Source organism: Acanthisitta chloris, unplaced genomic scaffold, assembly GCF_000695815.1.
Source record: "Acanthisitta chloris isolate BGI_N310 unplaced genomic scaffold, ASM69581v1 scaffold14388, whole genome shotgun sequence".
Lineage (NCBI taxonomy): Eukaryota > Metazoa > Chordata > Aves > Passeriformes > Acanthisittidae > Acanthisitta > Acanthisitta chloris.
Window position 1 is genome coordinate 35,937 of NW_008687684.1, and position 23,939 is coordinate 59,875.

General features: G+C 50.1%; 1 protein-coding gene across 1 annotated transcript in view; it reads right to left on the bottom strand.

Moving 5' to 3' along the window:
- LOC103807963 (astrotactin-1-like) overlaps window positions 1–3,570 on the bottom strand; it is a gene marked incomplete at its 5' end in the record, with an annotated part of 31,578 nt that extends 28,008 nt beyond the window's left edge. Inside the window, 2 exon segments of the mRNA XM_009080714.1 lie at window positions 2–54; window positions 3,352–3,570. Of these exon segments, the coding sequence (XP_009078962.1) occupies window positions 2–54; window positions 3,352–3,570 (272 nt within the window).
- Window positions 3,571–23,939: the final 20,369 nt, after the last annotated feature.

Sequence of the window (23,939 nt, forward strand, 5' to 3'; positions counted from 1 at the left end):
GTAGAGGATCATCACCAGGCAGAGGATGGAGAGCAGCAGGGCGATCATCCCTCCCTGCGGGAACAAACATCCCTCCCTGCAGGGCTCAGCCACCCCTGGGGACACAAACACCCTGGGGATGGCCCAGGGTGGCCAAAGCACCTCTCTCCTCCACTGGTGAGAGGAGCCTGGTCACGCTGATAAGGAGGTGCTGGCAGCAGGAGCACCCAGCGTGGCCAAGCGCTCCTGGCTGGAGTTTGCCCCAGGCTGGACCAGCTTTGAAGTCACCACCGAGGCATAAAATAGCAGCATTTAAAGCAAAGCATGTTTTGTTGCACTCTCCCACAACAAGCCTTTGAAAACAGAGATCGGATTTATTCCAGGCAAACGCTCCTACGGGCAACTTTTTTTCTGACCCATTTCCAACTGGTTTCAGTGCTGTCACTCTCAATCTTGGGTGATTTTCACAGGGTATCCTGCAGAAATTGCAGCAGGGATTAAAGGAGATCAAAGCTCAAGACAGACAGATGACAGAAGTGTTGGTTGGGGAATGACCTGGGGGGGAAAAGGCTGGAAAAGCTCCTGCTCTGCAGAGACAGACCCCAAAACTGCACCTAGCCCTGCCATCTCTCCACTGTGACCAAGGTCACCCTCCAGTGAGACACTGTCACTGTGCACAGATAGAGGGGGTGAGATGAAAGCCCAAAACTGACCCTTTATGCACAATGTGCCAAGAATCATGACAATGATCACAATAAAAAGCATTCGGAGTCAGCTAAGAGCTCCGTGTCCATCCGTGGCTCCAGTCTCCCTCCTCTTTCCTATGCAACAGGTGATCTTGATAAAATAAAATAATAGTAATAATCTGCTCCATTAGGATAAAACATTAAGGGAATTATTGAATGAGAAGCAGCTGGAAAACGAGGTTTAATAGCCATTACAGTTGAACCCTTTCATTCCCAGGCTGATGGAGCAGTGATGCACCTCCCAGCCTCTTTCCAAATTTCTTTAAAAAACAATAAAAATAAAGACAAAACCCAGTGATTAAGGAGACAAGAAGTCCTGCAGAGGGGGGGAAGGAGCTGGCTGGCACATGGTGTCTCTCTGGCCAGGAACCTGGAGCCAGGAAGTCAGAAAATCTCTTGCAAGGGCTGAAAACTGACACTGAATCATAGAAATCAGAGAATCCTAGAATGGTTTTGATTGGAAGGGACCTTAAAAGTCACCTCATTCCAACCCCCCCCTGCCATGGGCAGGGACACCTTCCACTAGCCCAGGTTGCTCCAAGCCACATCCAACCTGGCCTGGAACACTCCCAGGGATGGAGCAGCCACAGCTTCTCTGAGCAACCTGTGCCAGTGTCTCATCACCCTCACAGGGAGGAATTCCTTCCTAAAATCCAATCTAAACCTGCTTTTTTTCAGTTTAAATCCATCACTACAAACCCTTGTAAAAAGTGTCAGGCTGCGCTCATGTGGAACTTTTTAATAATAAATTCAGGACCCATTTCTCTATCATGTTCCAATCCCTTTGAGCTCCTCTGACCCATAAACAAGTGGAAGCTGTCCCCACCCCACCAGAGATGGCTTCCCATGTCATGGCTCTCCATCCCCCTGGAGAAAGGCTCACCTGCAGGTGGGAGGAATACTAAGGCATTCCTGGCTTTCCTTCACCCTCTGTATGCACATTAAATCCCCCAAACACCAAAGAGCTCTGCCATACACCTGTGCTGGTAAATGGGGAGACCAAGCTGGAACTCGAATCTGGTGGACACCTGTTTGCTTTGGACTGTGGCTGTGGGTTCTGAAAAAAGACTTGTTATTTCATTGAAACTGAATTTCTCCTGCCCTGATGATCTGAGAGCTCAAACTATCCCTGAAGAAAAGCAGCCTGTGGCCTCTTGAGATTTCAAGAGGCTCTGAGAGGAGGATGAAAGACAGAACCGAAGTCTTCTCCACCCATTGCACATTGGAAGGGGTCAGGGCAGCACTTCAGACCCTCATTTTCCCTCCACAGCAGCACAGAAATCCCATTCTGCTTTCATTCCCCTGAGTCAAACACTCATATGATGGCTGTGAGAGGATCCCTGCACCGTGTGGGTGTGGGAACACTCCTCACACAGTCCATCAGCAGACTGTGATCATGATGGATACAGCCCCTTGCTCACACTTCTCTTGGCAACAACACTGGAAAGAAAGAAAATCAGCCTTGAACACTTCACATGATCCTGGGCATAAAAATGCCACCAAACTGGAGCTGAGAGGGATGGAGAAAAGGAGCAGAGGGAGGACTCAAATCTGTATTTGCACATTGTAGTAAGAGAGCAATGAGTTGAAGACATTCTTTACATCAGCTCAATAATAAGCCTTGTCCCAAGCACTCCTGCCTTGGTCTTGGATCCAGCTGTACTCAAGAAGACCAAGACCACCGTGGCAAAGCGAGGCCAGCCTCTCCAGAGGTGATGTAGCCTCTCATGAGCAGCTGGGAATGGGCAATAAAATAGAGATAATGGTGTAAGATGCTTTTGGGAGTGGCTTTACCAGTGGTATTTTTTATCCTCAAGACTAATCAAGCACAAATGATGGAGGAGAAACCTGGCCTGGGGCTGCAATCTGGAAGAGCAATTGAAGCACTCATTAGGGTAGGCACCATTAAACATCCTGTTTGCAGCCTCCCAACACATTGTCTCCGGCTAATTATCTTCCAGTAGCACAAAAATCCTAGGATTCTTCACCTTTTTTCCAACATAACAAAAGAAAAAAACCCCACAAACAATCAGCAAACCACAGATCCACCTCCAACACACAGATCTCTTGCCTTGCCCTCCTTTCTCTGCCATCAAACCCTTGTCTCTGTGTATCTGGGGGGAGGAGGAGAGCAGTGCAGCCTTGACACGTGGGATGCTCTTGCTTGCTGCACACCATGAAACCATGGCCACGGGGCTGCCACGCTGATAAAAGTGGTGGTGACAGTGCCTGGTGGCAGTGTGACACCCACTGAGTGTTGGAGCAGTGGGCAGTGGGCACCACCCACCAGGCAAAGGGCTCCTGACAAAGTCAATGTGAGTTAACCCTGGGTTAAGGTGGTTGAGACCTTCGAAGCACAGAACCCCCCGGGGATAAAGGCACCCTGCAAACATTTGCAAAGTGATGCAAACTGCAGGAGAGGGTTTAAAGCAGCCTGATGTTAAAGCACCTTGCATGCACTGTTCAGAGAGGTGCCCAGGGCATCTTAACCACCCTGAAAGGTGAGCTCACCTCCCCATCCTGAGGCAGCTGGAGCCAGATGGGGAAATAAATGGCTTTTCAAAAGCCACTATATTTTCTACAGGCTTCTGGACAGCTAAACAGGGGCTGCCCTCCCATCACGTACCATGACAGAGATGTGGAGGATCCTCAGCTCCTCCTCTGCTGACTCAGTCTGGGGTTCCTCTGTGGGGTCAAAGCCAGGCAGGTTGGGGGCCCCGTCTTGGTGGTGGATGTGGAAGAGCAACGTGCCGTTCTCCAGCCACTGCTGCCGCCAGCGCACCAGGGGGATGTCATCCGTGTTGCCAGAGATCTCTGTAAAAGCAAAACTGGTCAGAGGGGAAACCTGCAGGAGAGAGTTGATGAAGGATAGTCACCTCTTCCCAAAAAAATGGGTGGAGGGACCAAGGGACACACACAGCAGAGTCCCTCCAGTCATCTCCTGCCAGCACCATGGCTGCCCCCAAGCAACCCACAACCTGAAGGGTTAAAGCAGAGTAAAATCATAATTCTAGGTGTAATCCAGATGTGGGCTCTTCCAGATGTGGTGCAGGGACAGAACACTTACTGACAGCATCCTGGGGCCAGAGCTGGGGAGCCTGACAGCATCCCTCCAGCTCTAATTTGGAAAGGTTTCACTCACACACCTCATGTTAAACACAATTCCAGCTGTGGGGAGCAAAGGGTACAGGACACCTTCTCAACAGAACTGATGGGATCACTGGGATCATGTCACAAATTACTGCAGACAGAAAATATTTCCCATCCTTTGTGAATGGAGAAACATGCCCACAACTGTGATCACACCTGCAGCTCTGGCTATGACTGAGGTGCTTTCAGAGGTCCTCAGTCTTCAACGATGTTTTACAGCCCAAAGACCTGCAGACATGTCTGCAGCTTCTGCCCAAGCACTCTGGCTTGCCCTAAGTGCTTTTACCTTCAAGGTTTGGGGGCAGTGGGACAGATCAACAGAGCTGGGCTGAGGAGTGATGGCAGCACAGGACACCCAAGCTGAGGATGGGGCACAACACATGCCCCAGGACACTAAATGCTGCATCAAACCAAATTCACCTGGCTGACTCCAAAATTTCAGGGACATCCAAGGCTGGGTCTCAGCCAAAGTGAGGGTCACACCAGCCCATCCCTAGGAGAGATGGGCACTGTTTTAATCACTACATCCACCTCAGACCAGATCCCCTTGATCACCATCTCGCATCACCTTGATCTCAGCCAGCAGCTTCAGCCTGCCATATGCCTGTTTTTTTATTTTCCTGAAAACACAAGATCTTGTTGGAATGACCATGAAAAACATGATGAGCTTTCAAGGCACAGCTTTCCCTCTTGTCTCTGCCCTGTGGGAACAGTCCAGCCAGACTTATCCACTCCACCCCATTTGTAGCTGTGCATTTAGATGGCAATGAGAAAGAGCCAAGCTCACTTTGCAAATTATCATCTTTATTTTGCTTGTTTCATGCTGCCTTCAAATGAAAACTGGAATTCAATTACAGTGCTGAAAAACAACATTTTAAATTTGCTGTTAATTAATTTCATTAGGCTGCCTTAAGTGAGATAGCTGCCGGGGAGGGGGTGGGAGGGGGAAATCTGCATCAGGAACCAGGTTCATCCTCCCAAACTGATTTGATTAATCAAAAGAAACATTAGCTGCAGTGAGTGAATTGGCAGATTGTTTCTGCTCAGCACGGGCCACATTTCTGGCAGTAATCAGTGCACTTGGAGTGTCCCAAGCAGAGGGATGCTGAGCGCCCCGTGATGCCACCAGGAATCAAAGCCAAGAGGAGTTAAAGTCATTAGGAAGCCAGAAGCACTTCTGAAATTCCCTCCAACCACTATGTGTTTAGGGACACAGATCCCCTTTGAAAAGCTGGTCCTGGGAGCCAGGAGGGTTTGAAACAGCACATCTCCTCCTCTCCCACCTGGTCTTTATTCATGGACTGAAAGGGGAAAACAAGCCTGCCCGCTTTCCCCAACTCCCCATGGCTTCTCAACTTCGAATGAACCAGCTCAAATGGAAGAAAACACTCTCTCTGCACCTGCCTTCTAACATGAAATTAGGAGTAATTAAGGCAAGAGCTTTTACGCACAACAGGGACTCAACGTACTGACATTTGGAAAAAATGTAAATACCAGCATTTCCTCCATTGTAAAGAGTGAAAATAATAGATACTAAGTATGTGACATTGTGACATTTAGAAAGCTAGAGTTAGAGATGTTTTCCCCCTGATCTGACATATCATTGTAAAAGCAGCACCCTTAGCTCATTAATATTTGAGCAGGAGCCCTTGATGGAAGTTATTTAAATGATTAATAGATTATAGTAAATTTAAGCCTTAAAATAGGTTGTCATAATTTCAAATTTATTTAAACAGGCTTATTTTTTAAAAGAAAAATGTAGTTCAATAAAAAATGGAGTCTTGTTTTAAAAGAGCACAATCCAGGCACAGAGCCTAAGCACATTATTCTCTCTCACCAGACACAACCCTGCACATCACATACAAGTCAGAAGTGCTAGAGACAGAGGAAAACACCCCAGAAATCTACTGCCATCACCCTAAAGTGGCAGGCTGTGACCCCTTCACCTTGCTGCAGGACAAGGCTGCTCCACCATCTCTACCCCTGCCCTGGCCAAAGGCTCTTGAGGCAATACCTGGATGGAGTGAGGTTCAACCTTGGACGTTCTCCTCCTCTTCTCAAGTGTCTTAGCAACACATCAGCTTCCCCTATCCCACTCAATTCCTACTTGAAAACATTACACATAAAAATGCTTTCCTGCACCCATGAAGTTCTCATGGAGTTTGGTTTAAGCAAGGACAAGACCAAGACCAAGACCAAGACCAAGACCAAGACCAAGACCAAGACCAAGCTTCCTCCCCAACACAGCATCTCATTGCTCTCTCTTCTCCCAGTCCAATGCATTTCACTTTTACCTTTGTCTTGCTCTCCAAACAGACATCTCATCACCTGGTAGGAAATGCTACAGTCACCCATGTAGCCAACTGGGACCATTTATCTGGATGCTGCAGGGTGTCAGCTCTGCCATGGGGCTGGCAGCTGCCAACCCTGCTGAGCAGATTGTACCATGGGGCCAGGATGTCCCAGAGGAAGCAGAAAAGTAGGCAAAAAGCCAAAAAAAAAAAAAAAAGGCAGGGGGGAGAGGATAATTTCAAGTTCAAAGTTTGAAAGATATTGATGAAAAGCCTAGTCCCTGCATGGCTTTCATTAAGGCCTTGGATAAGAAGCCATTAACACTAGTATTAACTTCTTGCACCTCTGTTAAAAAATAGCCTGCCTGAGTCAGAGGTTAATAACAGTAGGAGACCACTAATTAGGCTGTGCCACGTTCACCTGGTATCAAATGTGGTCCAGGTCCTTCCTATCTACAGAAGCAGCAGCCTCTAAAGACCCTGGCTGATGCTTTCAACATAACAGCTGTGGCTGCTCCCCTCCCAGACCATCTGCAAGGGAAGGAGGTGGGGAAGGAAAGGTTCTAGAGGAGGAATTTGAGGAGAGGACAAAAGACCTGACTGAAGGTGCTGGAGGTGGGTGGATTTATACCTGCTTCATTAATGATTATCCCAAACAACCTCATTTCCCTAGGGACAGTCACCTACCCAAAGCAAACCCAGTCCTTCTGGAGGCAACACCTCTGCATCTTCCCATTTTGGGAGGCAACATCTCTGTCACAGCCCAATTCTGCACCTGAACTGTGCAACATCAAAACCATAGCCCATGACCCCAGAGCTGACATGAACCCAGAGCTGACATGAACCCATTCCCACGTCCTCATTTCCCTCCTGAGACCTGGCATCGTGGCACCAAAGAGAACAAACTCTCCTTAAAAATGCACATCAGCATTTTGATGAAAAAGAAAAAAAACCACCCCAGCAAAACAATTTTCCTCTCCATTTGGAAGTGTTTTGCACTAATAGATGCCTCCAATAAGTCAAATGAACTCTGCCATAATGCCAGTCTCCACAGACTCATTTCATACAGCAGAGTGCAGATTTTGACTTGGACTTGTATTTCCTCATTAACATTTAAACCTGGATTATTTTCCATCCGGAACCTGACTGTGTTTTTATTTAAGTTCCCCATTAGCTAAGGGTTTTGCTCCACGTCTAAAGCTCACACATCTTTTAAAGGGCTTGAACTCAGCTAAAGCAAGTCTTGCACTCCTCCAAGGGTCTCCAATGACTGAAGTGACTCAGGAGATCTTCCCACCATGAGTCACTTGTTCTTTCTGTTGGGACCTCAGGCCTTGATTCCTATCAATTCACATGTCAAAACACTTATCCTGATATTTAACTCGTTTATACTTCCAAGGTTTTAGTGACACATCATTCATGAGATAATACTCATGTTTTTATGGCCCTGTTTAAAAAGATCATATTCATCACTGACTATCCATATTTTATTTGCTTTTTTTTTTCCCTGTCTCCAATCCCAGGTAGAAAAACCAGCTCATTCTGCAGGTCATTCTGCCTTTTCAAAACAATCCAGCTTTTCCTTACTAGCAAATATAAACCTTATATATTAGGAACCTGCTTCATGGGAGAAGGCACCTTGAGCAAAATTTCCAAAAGACTCATAGATAGGGGAGAACAGGCACTGGTGAACTTCTGAACTTTAACAGAACTCTGAGAGATCACCCCACCACGATGTCTGCGTGTGAAGCTGGTACACATGAAGTCATTAACCACCATAGCAAGGCTGACAGCTAACCAGGTTTCTCCTTGGAATGTAGGGTGCCTTTGCTTTTGGGAAGGTCATCAAGGAGTTACATTCCAAAGCTGCAGCCATGCTTTAGCCTTGAACTGGGATACTGTCCCAAATATGCCACAGACCTAACTCTTCCCTTTCTTTAACAACAAAACCCTCCATCACTCTGGGAGTGACACTGTGCCGCACGACCATTTCCAGAGCCAAGGACACTGATTCATCATTAAGGGGTCTGAGCTGACTGGGTTTGCTCTGCAGCTGCTGACCTTCCAACGTGACGTGCCCCACTGCCCTGCTCTTCCCAGTGGACCCAAGGATGTGCCCAACTGCACCTGTGCAACATCCCCTCCAAGGTTATTTTTCCATCGCCTTTGTCCATTTTGACCAAAAGCTGGGAAAAACAAAACAAGCAGATTGGGACATTCACTAGTGTTTGATTTTCTCTCCTGTCTTGTTAGTTCGATCCTGTCTGCCATAACTGTGAACAACAGAGGAGATGTGAGAAGAGAGACAAATCCACCCCCTGGAGCAACACTCGGGTGACACGGTCATGTTAAAAAACTCAAATGCCCACACCACGACAGGGAGTGAAAGCAAAATAAAGAGAATGTGTGACAACACTTCCAAGATGCAATGTTGATACATAAACCCCAGAAAGGACCACATCTCTGGTTGATATCCCACCCTGCAATGCTATCACATCACCTCTTACAGTGGGAAACTCAGGTCTCCATGCAAAGAGCCTAAATGATGAAGAAGCTCCCAATCAGCCATGGAAAATTACTGCCCTGGCTAAATCATCTCCTAGCAAGTCAGTGAGATAGAGGGCACAAACCCCTCAGCTCAGATGGTGCTCACCTACAAGCTGCTGAACTCCACTGACACAACTGCTACAGCTCTGAAAAGGTGAGTAACTGGAGAAGCAAAACATGGCAGAGGAGACCCCAATCTCTTAAAAAAGCTCTTGTGCATCATGGAAATTACAGACCAGTAAATTCTGCTTCTGCCCTGGACACTGTTAGAGGAACCAGTAGGTGTGTGGGTAAATATGGGTCACCCAGAGCTGTAAGCTAGTAGATAAGGGCGATCCAGTTTGATGGACTCATTTCAAAGAGTTCCTGTCAAAATCCACCCTCAAAGTTTCCCAAAGTGCCAAGGTGGTGTTGGGATAAGAGGGAAAGTCCTCTTGAAGCCCACCAGGTGGGGGAGGAGTAAGAGGTTAGTTTTCACAATGAAAGGAGGTTACCAAGAAGTCGCACGGAGATCTTTGTCAGGACGTTGGCTGCTCAGAAACACTCTGGAAGAGGAGGCAAATGACAAAGTTGGTCACCAAGGCTAAATTTAGTCTTCTCAAAGCTAAAGCTGCGAAGTGCTGGATGAAAGCGGGCAAAGAAGTGGGCAGGTGAAATTCAACTTTGGTGAAAGCAAGCCAATCTCGAATCCTGAAAGTGGTATTCAGGTCAACCAACTCGAAACGGAGGAGGCAAAGCTTGGAAGGTTTGGAGGAGGGGGACAAGGAAGATGAGGTGTTGCCAACGGGTTTGTGAAGAGGAGAAACTGACTGTGTTAGGACTCCTCAGTAAAGAAAACAAACAACTAAGCAAGAACATGATAAAAGCCTATAAAATCATCTGGCTCGTGGAGCAGCGGGAAAGGTAATGGTTATTCACTATGTCTCACCTTGCAAGAATTAGGCATGTAAAAACTAACAAAAGGCTCTTTTTCATCCACCATGAAGTATGAAAGCACTAAGAAAGGAAACAAATTCAGGGAAGACAAAGCTACCAGCAGCTATTGAGCCAGACATCACAGAGGCACATCCTAGCTTGAGAAATCCCTGCAGCACAGATCTCAGCACCAGGGACAGGACACTGTATCTACAGACAAAAGTCTACAGATACACTGTGGTTTTAACAACTTTTCCCCAGTTATGAGCGTGGCTCAAGATTCCATAGGACAACAACCCACTATCCCTACACTGCCCAGTCTCTCACGGATGAAGGGTGACTGCAAAGCCAGCTAGATGCCACCCCAGCCACCCTTCAAAGATCAATCCCATATCTGTATGTTCCCTCAGGAGCAGCTAAGACCCTCTGCTCCCACATGCACTGCCTCACTGGGGGAGGGAGACCCCAGGGTAGCTCCACTGAGAGAGCTTCACACCACCCAGCCAACAACTCCTCCTTTCCAAACTCCAGCCCTCTGTACCATCAGACCCTACAGACCCAAGGCACCTGCCAAGATTATCTTCAGCTTTCCAAGCCAGCTAGTGATTTTCATGGGGAGGCAAAGGACTATTTATATCCATCGTGGGCTGGCAGGGAAGGTAATGGCCAGCCACTCCAGCCCATCTGCCAGGCACTTAGCAAGACATCAGAGCATATCGTACAGGCGAGGTCAGGCAGCAGTGGTGGTGGGACTGGCCAGGGAGGTAGGGGGGATGTGATGATATGGACTGCACTTCAAGGGTAAACATCAGCTCACTTCTGCACACTAACTTGTCTAAGTGCTCATTGCACTGGGGCCAAGAGGTCAGGCAAATTAGACATTATTTTGGCGTTCTCTTGCTCAGCACAGGAAACAAGCATGGTGGGTTGTTCCTCCTGGAGGGAGAGCCAAGGACCTGTCAATCTCCTGGGACATGGGAGGGATGTTTCACTCCCAGAAAGTGAAACAGGGCCAAAATAACCCTCTCTGGTCTCCTATCCACAGCAGGATCAAGAACTTTTCCAAGAGGTGATCCTCCTACCTCCCCTGAAGGGACCCATGCTAGTCTTGGGGGCAGGTAGGCATGGGCTATTACCAACTGCAGCCTAACATCATAAACTTTTTGGTGCTTAGGAGCTCTTACCTGATTTCAGCTTCATTTTCAAATTTGTGGAGAGGCTTTGAAAGATGGAAAGGGAGAAGGGGAAAAAAAAAAAGAAGGAAGAAAGATGTATAAGAGGAAAAAGTTAAGTGCGCATCTTGAATTTATCACTCTTGAAAGAAGAGCTTGTCAAGAGGGCCAGAGACCAGCCAGTGCGTGGTGATCAATGGGAGGACTTTTGGGTCTAGTCAAGCTTGTTTCAGATTTACAGGATCTGAACAGAGGCATAAATCTGTCGCCGCCTGACAAAAATGGAGGCAATTAAACCTGCAGGTGTATATAATTGTCATATTGATGATCTATATAAATCAGCGGAGCCAGCAGAGGCACAAAGCACACATTGAGCATGGAGCCTTCCCACAAGGAGCTGTTTGCCCACCTGCCTGACCAGGGGACAGGGCTGATGAGTGCAGGACACAGCCATGGGGACACCCAACTCACCCACACAAACCTGCCCATCACCAACAGCCACCACCACAACCTTATCCTCCACGAGAGAACTTCTCCAGTTGCCCCCACAGGCAGCAAAAGCAGCAGGATTCCCCCACCTCTTTCAATTACCTGCAGCCTGATCCTGGCTGCAACAAAACCTGCTATGACTGCAGGAGGATGAAGATGGGACCACAAGCATTGAGATGCCCAACTACGGACGCTGTGGGTGGCTCTTTGCAGCTGCTTTGAAGCTCTGAGCCTAGGTGCAAGTGGGGCACTGACTTGATCTTGTAGCAATCCTTTTTTATTTTCTTTTTTATTTATTTTAACCTTTGTTATTTTGGGGAACTTTGAAGCCTAAGCTGCTCCGAGGCAGCTGCCTTTGTAGGAAGGACAGAAAGTGCAGAGCAGGGATTTGAAAGAGTGGGAGCAGCAGGGAGGAGAAGAAACAGTGCTTCACAGCTGAGGTCTGTGACAGCTCCTTCACCACTTCTCCCACATCCCAATAAACCCACCCTGGGAGGCATTTAGGGCTCTTTTACCAGCAGCTACAGGAAATCTGGATGCAAAGTGACCATGGTGTCTTCCATTTGTCGAACACCGAACCAGAGAAACCTCAAAGTCCTTTGCAGACCTGCAGATCTTCTCCCACCACTCAACAGGACACCCCTTGGTCCTGGGGGTGGGTGCAGAGCATCCTCCCCAGTCACTGCAGGCCAGTCCTGCTCAGTGCCATGGGGACATTTTCTCCCCACCATGCTGGGAGGGACAGGAACACGAGGGAAGGTTTTCCTGTTGTCTCTGCCAGCCAAACCCTCTTGCACGTGCCCACAGGCCAACTTCACATCCCAAGCTGAGTGCAACGTATGTGCAGCAATTGGATAATTAAAAATTAAGGAAGAGCTTCTGCATTGCAGTCCAAATTATGTAACACTGCTCTTGGGTTTCAGCACCCATCAGTTTTAGTGCCATCACACTGCCTGTATTGACCTGCCTATCTTTTCAGGTAGGGCTTGCACCTTTGGTAGGGAAGAGGAAATCCCAATGCCATAACCACATGCAGTTACCTTGTGTTTGCATGGGGGGGAAAAAAAAAGGGAGGGAAATCTACTGATTTTCTTAGTCCAGTGCTGAAATCCAAGATGGTCAGAGAAAGGGGATGGAGTCAAGATGCTCAGCCCAGCCAAGGGTCACCCTAGTCAGAACAACACCTCTGTGACAGTGACCAGGGGGATTCTGAGCGAGGGGCTCAGAATCAGAGTGAGATCCCCTCACTCCTGTACCAAAGGGAAGCAGCAGCCCATTTTAGCAAATAAGCAGCATTTCTGTAAGGAAACAACATCAAATCAAGGTGAGGAGGGAGCTGTATTATCCATATCTCAAGAGCAAAGAGCCTTGCTGGGCTCTGAGCACCAGTAACTGCAAACTCCTGCATTTACTGCCACATCTTTGCCTTAACCCTCTGAGCTCTGGCTGTTGCTGAGTCCCAGGCTCGACAAGTCAGCCTGGCACCTCCTCCTTTCTTTGGCCAGAAACCCACTGTGTACACAGCCATGTTCCTTTCCAGTGCTATCCCCAGGACCTGGATGCTGCCACCTGGTGCCAAACCAGCCATTAATTCCTGCCGTGATTAGCTCCAAAAGACACTTTACTGGGCTCTGTGTGCAAGGGCTTCAAGAAGCCACCAAGGATGCTGTGGCTCACACTCAGGATGGCTCTGCCATCACTGTTCCTAATGCCCCTTGGCTTTTGTGTGGCTCCTGCAGTTATTCACTACCTCCTGCCATTGCATCGCTCCTCCCTCCTCATGGTCCTTCCTTTCCTGTCCTCCTTTTGTCATCCCAGTACTTCCCTGCTGCTGGCATGGCAGTGTTTCACATCCATGCTGCCTTTCATCCCCCAGCATGTGAAAGTCCTTCTTTCCAGCACTGAGCTTTAATTACAAGGGGGCTGGATCCAGCCCTGGCTGCCTGTGCCAACACCACCCCATGGGGAGATGTGCACCACATCCATCCCAGCAACCTTCATGTCCCTCATTCACTCCCCAGCCCCAGTGCCCACAGGACACCCCTTTATCCCAGTTTGTGCTGACAGACATCAGTGGACTGCAGGGGGATGATAGGGCTGAGGCTGAGTCCTCCAGCTGTTAACCAGAGATGTGCCTTACTCTACAAGCAACAAAAGGTGAAACATGATAAAAAAAAGTTGTGGAAGCCAGCCCAGATCCAAGGTTGACTCCCCTCCCTGGCTCACAGGCATTCCCACCATCATCACGGGGTCTGAGCTACTTGTCCTTCCCACCAGGAGCACACCTGGGAAGAGAGCAGCTCTTACTGATAAACTAATAAAATTAGCTTCACGTTTCTCTGGAAGAATGTTTCAGGCACTGTCCTGCTTGCAGATGTACTTAGACACACATCCCATCCAACTAAAGCTGCCTTGGCATGGAGCTGGGATGAGATCCCTGGAGCTCCCTGCTCACAGACCAGCAGAGACATTCCCCCCAAATTCCTAGGCCATATATATCATGTCTGCAAAGACAAACTCCCCTTTGCCAGCAAGAAACCCAGCAGCTTCACAGCAGTGTGACAGCTCTCAAGTCCCACTGCTGCTCCCCTCCAGAGCTCTCCTGAAGTGACAAAAGGTAGAGCCCAACTATATCTGGCTGAGCAATACAGGAAAGGTTGGGAGATGCAGCTCTGGGGTGGGAAAACAGCTCTGCACTGACACAACCACCACGGAGAAAGCAGTGCCCAGAGGAGCTCAGGGCCAGCCCAAGGCAGTGGGAGGCATGGCAGGCTCTCTGGTCCAAACCTCAGCTTTCCAGGAGATTTCCCAGTAGCTGTGGACACTGGGGACATCATTAGTGGAGCAGATGGACTGAGAGCACCACAGCAATTTAAAGTCTGTGCTGAGCTGGACTTATCCTCCTTGGAATCCTGCAGCTACTGCTGCAAAGTAGATTCAGGCAAGAAAATTTGGGAGTGGGATGTCTCCTCCCCAAGCATCTCCCCTTCTCCACCAAAGTCAACCAGCTTGACTGATCCACACAGGAGCTCCCCTGCCATGGTGCTGCCCTTCCTGCAGGAAAAGGGCACTACTTTCTGCTGCCACTCACACAAGGACAAACCCCCCTGACCCATGCTGAGCCACCCATCCCTATGCTGGAGCTGCAATCTGTGGTGCTTTCCCACACCCTCACCCCTCCTTCAGTGCCCTGCACCCCTCACTCACACCATCCCCTCCACCCCCAAACCCTCCATCTATGGATCTAGAAAGGTTTTTCAGCCTTAAACCACCTCTCCTAAGAAACCACTCTGCTTCTTCCTCCGTGTTGGAGAAACCCTGTTATAGAAGGGCATTTGGTGATTGTAGGGAGTTATAGGAGGGTGTTTGGTACTTCCCTGGCAGTGGCACAGGGAAGTACCAGGAGCCTGCCAGCCTGGGAAACTGGTTCCCAGCACCGTGCCCTCCCTCTCTTGCTCCCCTTGGGATGCTCAAATTAATTGCCTTGTCTCCTGGAGCTTTTAGCTGGAACAAATAAAAGAAAAAGGGGGGTTGCCAAAATCCATAATAAGGTCTACAGTTCCTCTGAGCTACAAGGGCTGCTTTAAATTTCGGGTTTTTTTCTTTTTTTTTTTTTTATTTGAAGGAGGTTTCCATGGTAACTGTCTCCCATCACACAGGAGCCTGTCCTGGGGATATTTCAGGGTTGCTAATATCTGCCTTCCCAGGCAGCCACTGTGTTGTGATGGTGACATCACAGCTGGGGTTTTTTGGCAGGGGTGCAGGAGAGAGGAAAAGGAGGTGCTGCCCCCAAAAAACAAGGTCAAGGACCTGCCTGTACCCAGTTTACCCTGTCCATCAGACAGACCCTCATCCCAAAGGGCTCTGGCAGCCAGGGTATGCTTTTGCTTGGACCACTGGCCTGATTTGGGGAGCACTCCTGAGGCAATACAGCCCTTGCCAGGCCAAACAGAGGTGACATGGCCAAGCAGGAGCAAGGGCACAGTCTCTTGTGACATCTGTGACCTTCTCCTACCCTTCTTCCAACCCTTAGGAAGAAATTATTCCCTGTGAGGGTGGTGAGGCACTGGCACAGGTTGCCCAGAGATGCTGTGGCTGCTCCATCCCTGGGAGTGTTCCAGGCCAGGTTGGATGGGGTTTGGAGCAGTCTGGGCTGGTGGAAGGTGTCCCTGCCCAGGGCAGGGGGTTGGAATGAGATGAGCTTTAAGGTTCCTCCCAACCTAAACCATTTTATGGTTCTCCAATTCCTTTCCTCCACCAGGTTAGTTTTCAGCTGGATCAGCTCCCTGTGGGAGCCAAGCCAGCTCTCAGCATCCCCCAGAGCTGCTTGCTCTGCCACACTCTTTAGTCACCCTAATTACTGAAATGCCTCTGAGCTGGCCAGAAAAGGAACTGTGTCTCCTCTTACATTAGAGCAGAGGGCCCCAAACTTCTGTGACCCATGTGTCACCACCAGCTAGAGGGTCCCTCAAGGATCCTTTACTCCCCTTTGATGACAAATGATGAATAAAGCTCCTGCCTGTTCCCCAGCAGATCTCAGGCTCTGCAGGCAGACACCACAGAGGGGACAGGCTCAGACCTCTGACTCAGCCCATCACCAGCAAACAACATCCCACAGCAAAGCAAAGCAAAGCATGGGGTAGCTTAACCATATCCTAAACCAGCCTCCAAAGAGCCCAGTGCCAGCACCACAGGGTGCACATCCATCCCGAGCACCTCCCAGCTGCAGGGCAGGAAAACAGGATGAGAACTGCCAACACAGCCCACGGGAGCAGGACATACTCTCCTCAGGGTGATTTCTCAGTGTTAAGCCGCAGTGGGACAGCCAGAACATGGCAATCAAAAATCTTCCCTTATCTAGACAAATCCCCCAGCTGCTGTTTGGGGTTAGCCACCGGCCACAGCTGCAGGGAAGCTGGAGCCTGGCAATTTGGAAGCAAAAGGACAACCAGTCTTAAAGGACAGAGCTGTCATCATCCAGGCACTGCCTTAATCCCACCAGGCAAAAATTCCTTCATTTGAAGGACTGCTCTGCAGCAAAGCTCCAAGAGAGATGATTTCAGAGCCTCTGTTTAGCTGGTTAAGCAACCATGAAAAAATAAGATGGAATAAAATAAAATATAGAATAAACCAGGAAAAAAACCACAATAGAATAACACAGAATAAAATAGCATAAAAGAAAATAAAATAGCGTAAAATAGCATAAAATAAAAGTAAATAAAATCAAATGCTCCATACCTGGAAATATTCAAGGCCAGGCTGGATGAGCCTCTGAGCAACCTGGTCTAGTGGAAGGTGTCCCTGCCCATGGCAGGGAGTTGTTACTAGAGGAACTTAAAGATTCCTTCCAACCCAAATCATTCTATGATTCTATGAGAATAAGGTACAATAAAATAAAGTCAAATAAAATTCAATTACGTGGTAGGAAATGGGACACAGCCCAGGAGCCAATGCCACTGGCATCAGACAGAAGGGCAGAGGTGGCACAGTGGCATCAGGGAGGTGTGAGGCTGCCTGAGGGTCACCTCCAGCACGGTAAGCACAGCCAGTTCCAGGGAGGTAAACCCTGCCACAAGGCTTTGGGGGTCTTTGAGGAGCACCCACACAGCCCCCAAAACCAGCACAGGTCTCAGGGCAGGGACAGGACCAAGCCTGAGCATCCCTGCCTGGATGTGGGGTGAGAAATCCAGGCTGGGAGCGATTAAAGGGAGCCAAAACAGGGGGCCAAGCCCCTCCCAGCCCCCTTGGCTGAGGGCTGGTCCCCTGCCAGACCCTGGACACCCCACGGAATGGCCAAGCAGCCCCACATCCCACTCCCCCTGCTGCTTTCTGGGTCAGTGAGATCCCCTCCCAGCCCCGCTGCTGCCGCTGGAGCCAGCTGGATGCTCGGTTGCTGTGGCAACGGGTTCCCGGAGATGAAATCCTTATTTCTTACTTTTTTTTTTCCCTTGGTTAAGAAAAAAAATAATAGACAAGAGGCCCTGTACATCATCCACCGTGCCACTGAAACCTCTGTGTCCAGAGAGAGAGTCAGCAATGGGCACAGCATGGGGACAAGGTGTCCATAAGGATGGGGATGTGCATGCTGTGCCTCCCTCCTCAGCCTTGGTCACCTCCTTTTTGGCCATGGGGGACTCCCTGCTCCTCCCTGGGATGCTGCCAGCCTTCCTGCAGCATTTTCCACCCTGCCACTGGGTTTTAAGGGCTGCCCCTGCTCACAGCTGAGGTTGGTGCTGGGCTCCATCACCTGGAGGAGGATGTGTGACCAGGCATGGGGGTGCCCTCAGTGCTTCAGTGGCTCTGAGCAGGTCACTTCACCCACTCTGGTCCCATCCTTCAGCTGGGAAAGGAACGTGGAGAGGTGAGGTTTACATTGCATGGCCAAGAGAAAGGGCTGGAATGGGGTCCCACCAGCAGTTTGCACCCAATGATTAGATAAGCTATTAGATATTGCTATTAGATGAGCCTGTCCTGTCCTACCAGATGCTCCAGGGCAGGATGCATCCCCTCAGCAGATCCCTCTCTGCTTTGCTGGAAGCTCTGCAAACTCCCAAGTATCACACATAGCAGCACTCTGGATGCTACAACAATGTCCTACCACCAGCAGGAACCACTCCAGGAGGATATAGGAAGAAGACAACACCCCTGGATATAAATCCATCTCAAATTCATGAGAACTGCCTCAGAGCCCAGACAGGCAATCAGCCCCTGGCAGCAGGAGGGAATTCAGTGCATCCCACTGGTTTGGGCAGGAGGGCTGCTGTGACAGGGAATTTTGGGGTCCCTTCTCCATCCCAGCTCCTGGTGGGGTGGGTTGGGACCCCCCAGCAAATTCCCTGGCTGCCATCAGGAAGGTGGCAGTGGCTGCCCCCTCGGCCAGGCACACCAGAGCACAGATCAGAGCAGCAGGTATCAGAGCATGCGACAGTGTCCAGGATCAAAGCCAAGTTCAATTAATGGCTCACAATCTTATTAGAGAAATTATTTCAGGATCTTGAGTAAAAGTCCGATATATCCACTCCATTCCATTAGTCAGGCTCATTTAGTACTTCAATCAATCTAAGCAAGGCAATTGAGCTCCTCTGGTATAATTTAACTTGGTTATTCTCTAGGTACTTCAGCATTTCTTAATATTTGCTTCATTATTTCACCATTACACCTATTTCCAGGTGCAAGGTTCGCTGTGGGTCCCACGGTGGGACCAGCCCTGCTGTAGCTCTCTGTCATGTCCTGATCTGATGGTGACCTGTGATGGGGAAGGGGAGCTCTGATGGTGATGCCAGGATGCAAATCCTCCCCTGGGAATTAAGTCAAGCCAGGGACCAGCACCACAACATCCCAAGACTTGCATTCCCACTGTGGAGAGCTAGGACCAAAGGGCTGCCCTGCATGCCAACAGTTTTGGGACACACAACCAGCATCCAGATCCAGGTGAGAGGAGCAAAACTCAATGGGATGCTCTTCTCACTTGACATGGAATTAGGGAAAAAAAAAAAGCAAACCTGCAGCCTCTTGGCTCCTGCTTTTCTCCTCTGGGGCTATTTGGGAGCTGGGGGTTGAGGACAGATGGGGGAGGACAGCATCTCCTGCAGTCCACAGCAGCAGGGAGATGTGTGGGATGAGGATGAGAGCTGATGGGTGTCACATCTGGCCACCTCCCCCTGCAGCCTGGAAGGAGAGCCAGGGCAGGTCTGTCGCCCCGATTAGCAGCAGCCTACATCCCTGCCATGATCTGTCCACAACCCTCTGTGCTATCCTGTTACTAATCAAAGGAAGTCACAGCCAGAGCATCCACCAGCACAGCCAAGAGCTTAGCTAGGATTTAACCAAAAAAAAAAAATTGATTAGATATTTCGGGGAGATATTCAAGAGCACTTAAATATGCCCAGCTCATCGGTGCCTTTGAAAAATCTCACCCCTCTAAAAAATTAGAATTGATTTTGTATTTAAAAAGGAATCTATTTAATTTAAAAGTAAGATAATTTGAAATCATGACAGCTTGTATTAAGGCTGGAGTGTATGATAATCTATTAAAGTCATTGAAGTTAGGAACTGTCTCCCATCCTCTGCTGCAAAGGTACCCGAGAGGGTGATGGGGAGTGGGAATTTGGGGGGTGAGGGGCTGTGCTGCCTTATTTCAGGGCATAGCAGCTGGGCTGGAAACCAGAGAGGCAGAAAAAGCTCCTTCAGCTCCTCCACACTCAGGAAAAAAAATAGCAGGATGCAAAAAAACCCATTCAAGATCTTGAAACATCCAGCACTCAGAAAGCATGAAAAAGAACTCATCCCAGAAAGATGGGATGAGTTCAACCCATCCACTCTGCTTCCTCATTCCTCAAGTCGATTTTACACTCAGCAAGGTATTTCGAGACTTCACTTTTCAAACATCCATTGCATTACAGAGCAGGAGAAGGAGTCGAAGCGTCTTTGGCGCGGTTTTTAATTGCATCGCAAATCTCCACCGAGCCCGAGGGAAGCCAGGGTGCTCATAAATACCCCTCTTCCCTCTTTACAACCTGCCAAGGATGGGGCCCAAAAAAATTAGCAGCCTGCAGGAGTGTGAATCCAGTTAATGACATATCAAATGTGGCTGGATGCTGCCGAGCCAAGCAGGGAGGAAGAAGGGGGTGTGAAGGTGAGCGGACAGGGAATATTGAGCTGCAAATTAGCATTTCTTAATGGCCACCGACCAGAGAAAAGCTTCCTCCCTTCAGGAAAAAATACAACTAATGCAACAAACACCAAATGAGATGAAAGGTGACCATTCCAAATGGAGATCTTGATTTAAAGCAGGATGAAACCAGGGGATTTTAAACGCAGACAACCTGGTGCACACCAGCAAGCAGCCCCATCCTGGCTCCCACATCCTTGGCTCTTCCCAAAAAAATCAGAAGGTGGGGAAAAAACCCACAGTAAAACGGGGAAATGGTATCAGAGTCCCTCTGAGGGACAACATAGGGTTTATGGATGGGACACTAAGCTGCTCCCGAGCAAACTCAGGCAGCAAAGCAGCACGTGCACAAGAAACAGCACAATTAAAACTCACTCCGTTCATTAGCAAAGAGAGCTACAAAGCAGCAGAAAGCCTTGGCCAAGCATATCCTCTCCTCCTGAAGCAGAGGTAATAATCTCACAAGATGCTCCCTCTGCTTTTGGAGGACCACGGGAGCAGACGCAGGGACCCTGTATTTGGGAGGGCTGAGCACCAACACACTCAGCACACGTGTGTCTGGCACTGGGATGGCCACAGCAGGGAGGATGAGACCCAAAAAAGGTGCACAGAAAGCAAGCAGCAAGCAATGCCTCATCCTCATGGATAAAGATAAGTATAAAGCTAAAGCTCATCATTAATTTATGTTACTGGAGCATCCCATCACGGGTCACCAGGAGTCAGGAGTCACAGGCATTTTTGGGGTGCACAGCTCAACACACACACACACAGAGCACTTTCTTTTTAACAAGCACCATATGTGGCTCTCCAAACACCCCATTCTCCAAAGACCCTGTTCTCCATCTCTACCTGGGAGAAAACTGTGGCCCATGTGCCCACCAGTGGGTTTGGCCACCATATCAGGGAGGTACCACCAAGGCAGAGGAACCACACACCAGTGTTTGTGAACACCAACCAGGCTTGAAAACCCTTGAATTATTTAGGGAGAGTTTGAGGGGACAGCCAGGACCAGAGGGGCATGATACCCCACAAACCTTGGGCTCCCTGATCTAGACCCTTTCCCAGCTGCTCCCCTTGCCCCTTCCCCTGCCAAGGTCCCAGTCTGCCACAGTCACTTCCCCACATGCTCCCACCCTCTTTCTGGGGAAACTGAGGCACAGAACAACCCCAGGGAGTTGATCAAGAGCCAAGGTGCCACTGGCATGAGCCTCTGTGCAGCACTTTGTGGTGCACCCAAACCAAACCCAGGCCCCCCCTGACCCAGGGGCAGCACCCAGGTCTGCTCCAAGACCCTAGCAATCAGCCAGGCAGCTCACCTTCCCCTGGGAATCCCTTTCCTGTACACAAACCCTGGATCTGAAAGCCACCAAGAGAAGAAGCAGAGTCAGATACTGAACCAGGCCAGGTTGAGAGGCACATACATGAGTGTGCAGGTTATCCATTACTCTGACATGTTATTATGCATTCAAACTCAACGACACGGGCACAATTAATGGGTTTGGTGTTTGCCAGGAATGGTGCAGTCAGCACTGTGTGAAACCATGTTCCTGGAAGGATGCTCAAACACACCCTCCAGCCCACTCACAAGGGTTTGCTTCCAAAAACAGCCACCCACACTCACTCCATGCATCGACCTGACGTGGCCATGTCCTCACTGAGTGTATGACAGCAGTGATGCTCTTGGCTTTTTTGGGCTGGGGGCACTCCAGCTCCAGAGATTGCAGACTCTGAGTCATCAAGCATAGGTCTTGCTAGACCTCTGTGCACTTCAGAGCTTCTGCCATGCAACAAGCAGTGTCCAGGATAATAATAGTAATAATAACAGTAATAATGACAACAGTATTAATGTAACAACAACAACAACACTTACACATGGCAAAGTGGCCATGCCAGGTTTAAGGCAAGCCCTTCTCTCACAGAAAAGAGGGAGATATAACATGGCATTTCCCAGAAGTCACCAAGACAAAACCCTGGCAAACAGGGGCCCTGCAAGGTGCCCCCTCCTGCCAGCCCAGCCCCCAGCCACAGCGTTCCAGGCAGGGAAACTCGTACTGGGATCACCTCTGTGTCTCCTTAGCCCAAACCCCTGCATGCTGGGGCCTGGCACAGCCCCATGCAGCCCCAGATTCTTGGGGGAACAATGTCCCAGGTGGCAGTGCCCGGGAGAGCCTGGCCACCACCAGGGCACCAGAGTGCACTGGCATGGGGCCAGTCATCTTGTATTTGTCTGGCAGCAGAAGGAGGCAAAGGCAAACCTCTGCCAAGCATCATCAATGCAAGCCCTGGGTAAAGCAGGGGGCTGTCAGGGCAGGTGGTTTTTTCCTGTGCTGCCCAGTGTAGGGGCATGGATCACAGATTTGGACAAACCCTGGAGAAATCCCCACAGTACCAGACAGAACCATGCCCGGGGACCCTCTCCTGACCCCCAGCCAGATGTTCCCTGCTGTCTGCACCCCAGCCCTGGGGTCCATCAGGGTCCAGCTCCATGGGAGAGGAACCAAGAGGGGCAGAAGACAAGCACTGGGGTGGCCTTTTGGGTGTCAAGGTGGCACGGGGCTGGCTGCCATGCCCGCATCCCCCTGCATCCCCTGCATCCGCAGCGCTGCCGCCTCGTTGCCACAGCAACGCTCTCCGGCCTCCACCGCAGCATCACCAGCACAGGGCTTGGACCAGGGGCCGGGGGGCACCACAGCCCACTGCCCCCTCCCCACACGGCCCATGGCCTGCAGCAGAACATCTCTGTGTGTCCCCACATACCCCACCATGGCATCACCATCCTCCTGCCTCCCTCCCGCTGCCTTTCTCCTGGGAGAAGGGGGATGCCCACGCAGCAGCCAACGCTGCCCAAGCCCAACAGCACCCAGGACTAGAGGGTCTTAGCACACAGAGAGGTTCAGAGGCCACAGAGGTGATGAATTGCTGGGGAGAAAACCCAGACTGGGGTCACCACTATACACAAGGGTGGCTCCAAGGGGCTGTGTCACACCAAGCAATGCACCAGCACTTCTTATTTGGGCCAACATTCAAACAAGAGTGGCATTTTAGAAACTTTACAGGATGCTTAATGTGCTGCCAGAGCAGCAACAGATGGACTAAGCTTGCAGGAGGTGGCACAGCCACTGTGGGGCTGCTGGGAAAGAGATGGTGGCATTTGCCCAGGGCACGAGGTTACATGTGGGCAGGGAACTGATATTCTACACCAATGTCACCAAAAATTAAACATCTCAGGTTGTTCCAGGTGGTGAGGAGGGAAGTGGGTCCCCATGCACAAGGGATGAAGGCCTTGCTCTGATCCCACCATAAACAAAGGAGCAAATTGTTGCCTTTTTTTGGTGGAAGAAACCAGAAGGAGACCATGAGATCAGGGCAAATGAGCCTCAGGCAGTGGGTTAAGAGCAGGTGGGAACCACCCAGACCATGTGAGCAGGCCAAAGCCTAAAAGTTGGGGGCAGGAGCACTGGAGGCAGCACACACAGGCAGGATGGGATATACTGGGCACTGGAGTATTTTTCCATCAGGCTGCAGGAAAGGTGACTCTGCCGGGGGGGCAGACAAACAGAAACCCTCACCTCCAGCTGAGCAGGCTGGGAGCAGACTATGGGCCTCCTGCCAGCACAACCCGCCGCTGGCTATGGATTGAGCTGGGGATGTGCCCTGCGAATGACAACCTGGGGATGCGTCGAGCAGCTCAGGCCTGCAGCATCTCCAGCCGTGATGCTGCACTGGGGTGAATGGGTACGGGGGGTGAGATGCTGCAGGAGGGTGAACGGGCACCGGGGTGAGATGCTGCAGGAGGGTGAACGGGCACCGCGGGGCGGAGATGCTGCAGTGGGGTGAATGGATACTGGGGGGGAGATGCTGCACTGGGGTGAATGGGCACAGGGGGTGAGATGCTGCACTGGGGTGAATGGGTACCGGGGGAGATGCTGCACTAGGGTGAATGGGTACCGGGGGAGAGATGCTGCACTAGGGTGAATGG